General features: G+C 38.2%; 1 protein-coding gene across 1 annotated transcript; it reads right to left on the bottom strand.

Moving 5' to 3' along the window:
• Nucleotides 1-212: 212 nt before the first annotated feature.
• On the bottom strand, nucleotides 213-5178 carry LOC132029819 (uncharacterized). The gene is made up of 6 exons (XM_059419193.1): nucleotides 5043-5178; nucleotides 4912-4966; nucleotides 2255-2305; nucleotides 886-977; nucleotides 724-801; nucleotides 213-538 (listed from the first exon to the last, which is right to left on the bottom strand). The coding sequence occupies exons 1-6, from the start codon at nucleotides 5096-5098 to the stop codon at nucleotides 388-390; spliced, it is 483 nt and encodes a 160-aa protein (XP_059275176.1). The 5' UTR covers nucleotides 5099-5178; the 3' UTR covers nucleotides 213-387.
• Between the last annotated feature and the right edge of the window lie 6143 nt (nucleotides 5179-11321).

The following is an 11321-nucleotide window of genomic DNA, read 5'->3' as shown; positions in this document are numbered from 1 at the left end:
CATTCATAAAAATAAAAAGCAATCATCACACGAGAACTTCATACACACATTTCCCACACAAAAATTGCTCTCTTCCTCAAAGAGAGAATATGCCACTGGTCTGTATCACAACTGAGCTAGTACACAAGTTTAGATTTGAGACATGTTTTGTTAACCTCCTCTGTGTGTGTGTGGTGGGGGGTTACAACTAGAGTACAGGGCAGGCTGGAAAATACAGAAGATTAAAACCAGTTGAATTTACCACCCACCATGCCTAGTGATGTGGAATGAAACATTATTATCATTACACTACTACATGTAGGCTCCAAACATGTAAAACCCGATATATCATTATGAATTGAAAAGACAAAACAATCATTTTGAATGCACTTCCTAGAAAAACTCGTATTAACTATCAGAGTCAGAGATTTTCTCCTCCTTAGGTGGTGCAAACTGCCTGCTGAGCCGAGATCTTGTCCAGGGATCCATGGCTGGTCTCTGTGGAGGTTGAGGATTTGGTGGTTTGGACTGTCTAAGTTCATTTTCTCTATCAATAAACCTGCCAAAATAACCCAACTGGTCAGACACTGGCTTACTATAGTCGTGCCTTCACAATCTCTTGAAAACTTATTTTGGGGGGATAGAAAACCAAATCACTCGCGCCAAATAACTCCCGCACATCTGAAGGCAATTTCTCAGTATCTACTAGCAAAAGTTATGTGTCTATTTAAGGGAAAATCTTACTCTATATAGGCCATTTCTGCAGCATCACCTACTCGAATCCTAGTTCGGAGCATTCTCGTGTATCCACCAGCTCTATCTCTGTAACAAATGGATTTTAAGATATTTACAACCATGGATCTATATAACAAAATAGAGTAGAAAGTAAAATGGTCTGAGGTTCACTTGTATCTGTAAGCCAATTCAGTAAAGAGTTTATGAATGACAGCATCCCCGCGCACAAAGGCAGCTGCCTGTCTTGCAGCAGATAGAGTTCCCTGCAATAGTTCAAAAAGGTGCCAAAATATAAACGAGTCAAAAAACATAACTCCTCAAAGAAGACAATTACTCAGAGAACAAAGGAGAGAAAACAGAGCAAATAACTACTGATATATATCAGAGAATTTATTTATTTATTTATTTATTATGTATGTATTTATTACTTCTTTATTATTATGTTTTGAAAACCGAAAAATCCAAAGCCAGTGGTGCACGGTTCGAAATTTAGTGGACAATGAGCTCGTCCCTCTACCCTTCTCCACTTAAATACTAAGATTCTTTTTGTGGCAGTATTCGAACCCGTGACGTGCACTTTAGATTCCATCTCAAATCTCATTTTTTGGTTTTCCAGATAAGAAATGCACAAAAAGTTATTCTGTTTTTGGTTGTCATTGATGCGAGATTTGAAACAAGAAATACGAGAAAAAGTTAGATTGGCAGGAGTACTTTTTAACTCGGGTCGCAAAAGAAACCAACAAGGAAAAGGTTAACCAGCTTAAGCTCCAACCAAAACCAGCCAACACCACTACTACAATCAAGAAAGTGGTCTAAATGATGATCCTTTCAGTGATATATAGTTTTTCCATGTTAAGACAATCCTCACTAAAGTAAAAGTAATTCATCAGTCGAGACAAACCTAAGAGGCTACAATGTTTCACCCATTTCTTTAAATTTCAGCCTTGTGATGACTCTCTCTAAAATCAAAACCAAATCATGGCACCTGCCAGTGAGGGATAGAGATGGCTACCTTGCTACCTCATCATCAACAAAAATAAATCAAACCAATTTACCTTTCATTTTGCCATAAGTATGCTTAAATTACTCAGTAAATCAGCTCTATTCTAGCTTCCTCAGACTACACGGTTTCTGATGGAAAAGAACAGTCATCGACTTCTGTACAGAAGATACTGCAGACTCAAATCATATAGAGAAGGCAAATGTTCTCTCTAAAACTAGCCTTGAAGCTTGGCTAATAATTTCATAGAACAAATGACATCGTTATGCCGCTTATATAAAGTGGATAGTTGTGATGCAATTTTAGATTAGGAATTTATCAAATAAAAAACTATGTACACAGAGATTACTGATTAATTGACATTTTTTTAGCAGTATATTTCTCATGGTATGCATTTCAAGGATGAATGAGAGTAAGACGATATCAACCTTCTTGAGACTAGAACGACATATTAATATCCTTTACACCCCAAAAAACTTTAGAAACTTAATTTATAAGAAAAAATACTTAGAAATTTCAATCTTCCATCCATATTTGTACCTCCTTTCCAAGCTGAACCATATTGTCCGCCAACCTTCTGACTTCCTTTGCCTGCATTCATATAAGAAAAACAGATGGATTAATCATCCCAAATAAACAGTGAAACTACCAGCTTGCCAAATGGAAATTCCAAATGCTTTAAAAATGTTTTTTTGTTATTTTTGAGAGAAAATCTAATGTCTAAATGTTATAAATAAACCAAAAAATACTTCAGATATCAAGGAAACATTATACTTCAGAAGGATCTATCTTATTCCCTCAGTTTGCTTATTATAGGTAATACGTGAGTCTCATGGCCTACGGGCTCCTTTTTAAAGATGGTAGCATAAACGATAAATATTCACTTCAACTATAGATTCTTTTTAATTCTTTTGAATGTATAACTATGATTTGTGTCCATAGTTATTGTTTGTACCTTTCTTCAGTAAAGCTCGCATGCTATTTATGCTTTGAGCTTTAAGCCCCACGAGACATTTTTCTTTTCGCTTTTCAGTTTTGATAACACTGGGATAAGATGTTCATAAGAACACAAAGAACAAAAGAAAACTAAAACAAGGAGTCACATCATTCCTCTCGAGATCATTTAATGTTGTTCTAAAAAGCAATCAAATTGTCATGCTGAAGATGTCAGAGAAACACAGATAAGAGAATTAATTTTATTTTTTTAAAAGGAAGACAATTTTTTTATCAGAAGTGGATATACAATCCCAAAATGTAGACGAAAAACATAAAGCCCTAAGTAGTCAGTGACTTCCTTTTCCCATAGTTGATTCCAGTATCTCCTAAACCTGCTAGTTGAGACCATATTTTTGTCCTAGAACACTCTATCAATCCAATCAAGCCAAATACACCAGAGTTTCAAGCATAGAACATTCCACAAACATTACCTTCTATAGTTTTATAAGACCACCAAAGTAGAAGGAACTCACTCAAACTATGACACAAACTTCTCTCATCATTATGAATAGCTATAATCCCTAACAAAAGGGAAATCCACGACAAATATGGATGGGACTCCTGCTATGTATGCACATATAGACCAGTTAAGCATAAAATCCTCATTCGATGTCTATATTGCAGCAACTGACAAGCATGACGTCTACCATGAACAACAATCATAATCTTTCATTTTAGCAACTTTCACTTCCCCAAAAAAAGATAGGAGTAACAAATATACTCGTTAGAATCGTAAACTTTAAATAGCGAACAAAGACTTGAATCATAATGACAAAACTATACCAGGACGAGAACAACAACTTAAGATTTATCATCATATTATTGAATTTCCATGAAACTAGCTCCTATTTGAGTTAGAAAAATGATAAGAGCCTGCGATGCTGTCATAAGGTCATATAACATCGGCAAATATCAGACAAAGGAATATCACCTATGAGACCCTCCCTAAACCAAACACGTTCATAATCACCAATTCAAAGGATGGAAGTGAAGTAATCTATTCCCATATCTTGCATGCCAAATGCTCTAGTGAAGAGAGGACATCCTCGATTTTGATCACAACAGAACAGTTGTTTTTTGCTAATAACAAAAACACTAATAGACACCAAGATCCCTAACTGCAGAACCGAATCCCAACTTACAAATGGTCTCTCCATATGTTATGAATCCCTTTACAAAGAAAAGAATGCATCAGACACTCAATTTTCTCAACCATCCATTTAGGGAAACTGAAGCAAATACATTAAGTAAACAAAACACTAAAAATGTTCACAACGAGATACCAAAAGGTGATACAGCAAGGGCTAGTGCGATACCCCCACAAAGGCATTCCAATATACGGAAAGGGGAACACAAGATAGAGAACCCAACCCATGCCCCCTGGGCTTAGTTCAAGTGGCAAAGGTTAAGAGACTTGTGTGACTTAGGCCACAGGTTCAAGCACTGCGCCATGTGAACTAAGCCTGGTTTAACGTGTTGAAGAGTATATGGCGGGCCAATCATCCCCAAGTTCCGAAGACTACGGCTGGTCATAATGGTTGGCCCAAAACAGATTTCTCAGTCATAGAAAAAAGAGAACGAGAACCCAGACACAGAAGTCAATGTTCTGATACTATGATCCATCAGCAAAAATTCCCATCCACATTTATTTAAACAGAGAGCCAATGGCTAACACACTAAGAAGGTTTAAAAGATTAACAAAGTGTCATTTTTCAAACAGAAGATAGGACTACGCTACTTCAAATGATAAAACACTAAGATCATGACTACCCAGTCCATAGCTAGTAATCAAATAATACTCTTCCCCTTCTAACAACCGACATTATCCCTCACAAATGTGGTTGTGGATATATGGAATTTTCAAAATCCAACTCGTACTAACTAACGCCCTCGTACAAAGTGGGCGGCCGAGAAAGATGGAGACAGGAAGGAAGAGTTACGGAAACCCCACTTATGTAGATAAACGATTAGAATTTTAGGTGGCTGAATGTACATGGTATTACCATTAAGTTCTTTCATACTAGCATGGTGTATTATCAATGAAATCTACTGCTTTACCTCAAAAAACAAGATCTTTATAAATTCCTTTTGATATGCATATCAGACATTCCTTTTAATTTAAGCAATTAATCAAAGAATAGCAAACCCAATCTTTGCAGAAATAACAAAGTCATAAAGTAAAAACAGAAAGCTGGCATTACCTTAGCAACGGTGGTTTCAATTCTCTCGTGCTTCACTAATTGGGACACCATAGTCCTACAAAGAAACCCATTTATATAAACTAGTTCAAGAAACACAACAAAGAGTAGATAGAGGAAAGTAATGGAGGAACCTGAGCATGGACATACGATGTCCAGTTGGACGATTCAATTTCCTAAATTTTGTCATTTTGGCTCAAGAGGAAAATGGACAAGAATAGTGAGAGAGAGAGTGTGTAAAACCCTGATTTTAGAGGTTTTATTTTACCTGAGGATCCAAAACCCGGATCCGTTACTGAAAGCCCAATTTAGATTCATTTTTTAACGGATTGCCTTTCTGTCGTTGCCTTTGCAATTTTGCCCTCAAATTCTGCGATCTTTAAATTTTGCCCTTCATTTGCTGTGCCTTTAAATTTTGCCCTTTTTCTAAAGACGAGCGAATCACATGAAGCTTCGGGTTCGAACCCCCGCTCGTGCATAAAATAAAAATAATTTCGCAAGGCAGATCGGGGAGGTATGCCGCATCCATCATACAATCTTTGAGAGTGTTAAAGTTAGGTTGATCCGTGATAATTCAAATGTTCCCGCCCTCGTTAAAACAAAACAGACACTTTAGTTAAACATAACTAAAAAGTCCCGGCCGAATATGTATACAAAATTTAAAACTTTGCCTTATAAGGCAAACCAGAACATTTGTATAACCGTGGTTTTGGACCAAAAAAAGTCATGGTGGTTTATAAAGATGGCTTAAGGATTAATTGGCTCGGGGACGGACTTGAAGTTGATCCGCTTTGTTTAGATTCTAAAGAGTGTACATATTTGAAGGCATCAGAAGATATTACGTGGGAATTGAAAAAGAAATTAAGACATCATCGATTCAATATTTACATAGGTTTGTCCGGATGTTTGTAACTCGTTCTAACACAAATGAAGTGGTTAAAAAAAAAAATACATATATATGCTTCAAGACAAAGTTTGCTCACAAGGCATAAGTATGCCCCATCGGCATAAGTTAATGGGCAAACTTTTACGCCGTGATTCAAGATAACTTTTTGCGAAGAATTATCGTTAGCGCCGAACCCTAAGATACGTGCCAAGTTCTCATATATATAAAGTATGCCGGTCCCAGATAACTTCGATAATTCCTTCACAAAGTCAGCACTGCGGCATACTTTTAACGGGCAAACTTTTATGCCGGACCTCGCATAACTTTGTGAAGGAATTATCAGTTGTTAACATGTGACCCTAAGATACTTACGCTAAGTTCCGCCCACAAGGCATATGATGCTTGGTCCCAAGATAACCCTCGTACTTTAGTACGCGGTCCCGTATACGAAATTTAAACTTGCCTTGCGAATTTTTTAAAATTTTGATCGCGCGTGGTTCTAACTCCGAACCTACGCGTTAATTAAGTGGCAATTTTAAAGATTTCAAATACGAGGGTAAAATAAAGACCACTCAAAAAGGTGTCACACTGTCGAATTGCCCATTTAGATTCATTCTTTTTGTGTGGATTTATCCCTTCAAATGCACCTGCTTAATTTTTAACCTCCAATCAAAGTGGACTTTAATTTTGTCCTTTTCGCTAATACCATTAGTTCGGGGGTTGAACTTCTGCCTGTGATAAAAAAAATTGTGAAACATAGAAGAAGAAAGGCAATTCGTTAATCACCCTTTTGGGTGGTCTTTAAATTTTGCCTTCATATTTGAAATGTTCTTTCGTTTAACACCCATAGGTTCCAAAGTTCGAACTCACGCGCAACAAAATTTTTAAAAAAATTCGCAAGTGCTTTAAATTTCATATGCCGCCAACAAAGATACACTTGTTAAGGAATTACACATTTTATGCCTAACGCATACCTATGCCTTATGGGCGTATTTACAGACATACGGTCCGCATAACTTTGATAATTCCTTCACAAAGTTAATGCCGGAGTGATGGTACTTTTAACGGGCAAACTTTATGCCGACCCCATTGGCCCCTGCGAAGGAATTATCAAAGCTTATGCCGACCCGCACATTTATGCCAAGTCCGCCCATGCGACAGCATGCCGGGTCCGTACAATTTTGATAATTCCTTCACAAAGTTACGCTCGTGGGCATACTTTTAACGGGCAACTTTTATGCCGCACCTTGCATGACTTGTGAAGGAATTATCAAAGATACGCCGACCAGATACTTATGCTAAGTTCCATTATAAGAAGAGACATAAGTATGTCAGTCCGCATAACTTTGGTAATTCCTTAACAAAAGACGCTGTCCTAAGATAGCGAAATTTAAACTTGCTCAGCGAATTTTTTTTTGTTTTTGATCATATGGATCTAACCAAGAATCCTATGGGTGTTAAATTTAAGGGCACGAAATATTTCCAACATAGCTAGGCAAAATTTAAAGACCACCCCAAACGAAGGGCACTCCGCGCAAAAAAATGAAGTTAGGCCTTAAGACAGAGTTTTGCAAAGTTCCAACTGAGTAAAAATAAAAAAAAACTTTTTGCCTTAATGCAAACCTTGCCTTCAGGCATTTTCGCAGGAAAATCTCTGCCTTGCAAATTCAAACTCTACCTTGCAATTTTTTTTAAATTTTTTGACTTAACGGGGGTTCGAATCCTAAACCAAGGGGTTCTAGCGAAGGACAAAAATTAAAGACCACCAATTTGAGGGACAAAAATTAGCAATCGTGCAAATTGCCCATTTAGATTTGGACATGTTTTGGTCGGGTCATTTGCATGAATGCCCTATCTTGGGGTGGTGTTTAATTTTTGCGGGTCATTTGCACGATTGTCCTTCAAAAGCACCGGTCTTTAATGCTTTCCCCTCAAATTCTTGGTCTTTGATTTTTGTCATTCACCTAATACCTCGAGGTTCTGGGTTCGAACCCCGGCTCAATAAAAATAAAACATAAAATTACAAGGCAGAGATTTGTAGCAAAATTAGGCCTTAAGGCAGACTTTTGCCAAACTCTATCTTATAAGGTTCAAACTGTACCTTAAGGTAGAGTTTGAATCCAAAACTATGCCTTGCGAATTTTTTAAAAAAAAAATTGATTGAGTGGCCATTCGGCGCAAAAAAATGAATTTTTAGGTGAAGGACAAATTAAAGATCAGTGCCTTTGAAGGATATTCCGCACAAAAAAAAAATGAATTTTTCCACTCAAATTTGTGGTCTTTAATTTTTGTCATTTGACACTTTAAGTAATAAAAAAAGTGGTCGAAAATATCCGTGACATCGCAAAAACAAAATAAAATCCGGTCACCATACGTTTATATTTTCATATCATAATATAATACAAGTTATGTCTTACAAGGCATAAAGAGTTATGCTGCTTAATTCCTACAAAACTTATGCCGCTAAAGACATAAGTTCAGTTCGGAACTCACAAGGTATACCTTACGAGGCATAACTTAGTTCCTACAGAATTTATGCCATACAAGGTAAAAGTTCTCTAAACTCATGCCGAGCGAATTAGATACTACACAGCTTATGCCGGATAACTTAATTCCTGCAGAACTTATGCTGGACAAGGCAAAAGTTCTCTAAACTTATGCCTTGCGAAATTCAGTCATAGATAAGGGTACTTTGACCCACAAATTTTCATTAAATGAGAAGTAGGGCAAAAAATTAAAGAGCATCATATTTGAGTTAAAGACCACCACGAAACAGGGACAATCAGTGCAAAATTTACGTTTTGGTCCATTATCAGATGGTTTATAATTTGGGAAAACAACAAAAATGCCCACTATAGGCAAACCTGTTACACGAAAATGTCCCTTCATAAACTAATTTCTGGACTACCTAATCTGCCGAAACTATTTACCCAAGTACCCCCTCCTCCAAACCCTTTCGAGTCATTTGCGCCTTTATCCCTATTTTGTGGTGGTCTTTAATCTTTGCCCCTCAAGGCAAATAACTATTCTGCTGGGCATAAGTTTATATTTTTATATCATAATATTCCGCAAGTTATGTCCCACGCCTTTAAAGAACTTATGCCCCGCTAGGCATAAGTGTCACGCCCCAGTTTCCGAGGGACGTGATGGGCACTCGACCTTGGTTTAAGGCCGAGCGAACCCGCAGACCTTCATTGCACACGTAAAAATTTTTTTTTGGTCTAAATTATACCGAAATATAATACATACCAAATCAAATAAAATCTGTAATCTGACAAAAATTTATACATAACACTATACAAGACGTCGGCTGATGAAGCCGCCCACACAACTGACATCCTATACCCACACCGCTGTCTGCAAAGTCTCTAATACCATCCAGAAGACATAACGTACATACTCTGACTCAGCAATGCTCCAGAAGGAATTGGAGCTCACCAATCATGCTGGGACATCTTCAACTCATCTGTGGGTACCTGCGCGTTTAAACGCATGACCCCGAAGAATGTGGGTCGACGAAAATGTATCGAGTATGCAAAGCGTAAAAAAGTAAACAAAATCATAGTCAAACCTAAAGTTTAAGTAACGACCGACGTAACCATAACCAGACTTTTAAATACAAATTTAACGTTATGTAATCTTAGTCGTAATCAGAATATAAAATATAATGTAAGCGAGTCGAATCGTAGCAAGGTAAGACCTACACGGACGGATTAGGATCTAAGTACAGAGACACATCAAATAGACCCGTACGTACATGCAGAGGTGTCGACAGATCCATAGTCGAGTCGGACGTACCGACGTATATCGGATGATTCGTAAACCGAGCATAATGTACGAACATACCGACAAAACCAAAATCATAGTCGGGGATGTAACGAGCATAATGTCGACACAGATCATATATACGGCGGAGACCACACACGAACGTACGCAATGCCGTGAGGCAAATCGTAATCGTTATTGCACGCATCGTAACATACGAATGCCGTGACGCATCATACGTACCGATAGCGCATCATACGTAAAATCTAAGCGCGCATCTGAATCGTGAGACAAGATCATACGCATCGAGAATCACGCATCATACAAACGATCGAACATCTGATGATCTTATCCATATACAGAGTACAAAGCGAAATGTATCGAATCGCACCATATACAAATACGTAGTCCCGCCCTTTGAGGGACGCGTACATGAGAGCCAAAGTCATATATCATATACGCATATAATCGAACGCCGTAGCGTACATATATCGTAACCCGCCCTCCAACGAGTGGCGCGGAACGTAACCCGACCCTCCAAACCCCTCTAGTACAAGGGACGCGGTGAACGACGTATCAAATGCCATCCCGGCCACCACCCCATAACATCACATCATAATATAATATCATAAAACGAGCCCGCCCGCCTACGCGAGGGACGCGGTGAACAATGCAGAGAGGCGCACGATAACGGAACCCGGCCCGGACGCAGGGAGTGTACATAATGACGTGCAAAAGATAATGCGCACGATAACATATCGGTCCCCGGCCCGGACGCAAGATTGAAAGATATATTCGAGCTCTTGCGTACGAGCAGAGTAGTGCAGAAACATATGCATATAAATCAAGACTCGACAAACGAATATTCTTACCGATATCTGAGGCTCAGAAGCAAATTTCAGATTATTCCTTACCGGACGTTGCAATTATCGTGTCAGAACGCCAGGACGTATCAGATCAAGTGGTCAAAGCATATCAGATCAAACAGACTTTCCAACGCAAAAATCCGAGATCATTTACAGAAGTAAGGAACGTTTAATCATACGGGAACTTTCGGGGGATCGGAGCGACAAACACACCGTATACCATACGTACGCACATAAGGAGGGGTCGGAAATCGTGGGCCCACTTCGAACCAAAATCGAGATAACATACCGGAGTTAGGAGTATTCGTACTTACGTAACTCTTTTAGTTACGTAACCTCCTTGTACTTACCCACTTATCAAACATACACAATTTTAGTGATACTAACATGCTTATATATGACATGAATCGAATCATAAATGCACTTAAAATCAAGAGCGGAATTACCCAAGTACACATTATATCACAACTTATTAGCTCTAGGACATGCCATAAAAGAAAAGGTAAGCCTTACATACTCGCACCGTCTTGCTAGCTACACTTGTTCATCCCAACTTGCTTATCTACATTTAAAAAGGATCCATATGATCATTAGATTCGTCGACTTGTGTTTGCCTTAATTTTTTTCATACAAGTTCACTTATAAGCTACCGAAATTTCGGCAGCACCTCCCCTGTAAATGCACCGTCCCGAGAATATGGCTCGCCCAAATCGACATACGTAAATCCGGAATTCAACCCGCCAATCCAACAACAATACTAACAATCATAATAACAATATCGATAGATAATTTCAAGATGTCCAAACCAACATCCAATCTTACCCGAAACCTTCCAACTTAACTAGAAACATTCATAACACATTTTCTACTTTCAAATTCATAAACTATGTCGACAA

The sequence above is a fragment of the Lycium ferocissimum genome, chromosome 9 (assembly GCF_029784015.1).
Source record: "Lycium ferocissimum isolate CSIRO_LF1 chromosome 9, AGI_CSIRO_Lferr_CH_V1, whole genome shotgun sequence".
Lineage (NCBI taxonomy): Eukaryota > Viridiplantae > Streptophyta > Magnoliopsida > Solanales > Solanaceae > Lycium > Lycium ferocissimum.
The sequence above is the reverse complement of the archived record's forward strand: the minus strand, read 5'-3'. Positions and strand labels throughout refer to the sequence as shown.

Bases quoted from the DNA above. Each gene is read 5' to 3' on its own strand.
- LOC132029819 (XM_059419193.1), bottom strand. From the start codon at position 5,098: ATGACAAAATTTAGGAAATTGAATCGTCCAACTGGACATCGTATGTCC. The intron at 2,306-4,911 runs GTAATGCCAGCT...ATATGAATGCAG, and splicing joins TTGAAACCACCGTTGCTAAG to GCAAAGGAAGTCAGAAGGTT. The intron at 802-885 runs GTGAACCTCAGA...CATTTGTTACAG, and splicing joins GAATTGGCTTACAGATACAA to AGATAGAGCTGGTGGATACA.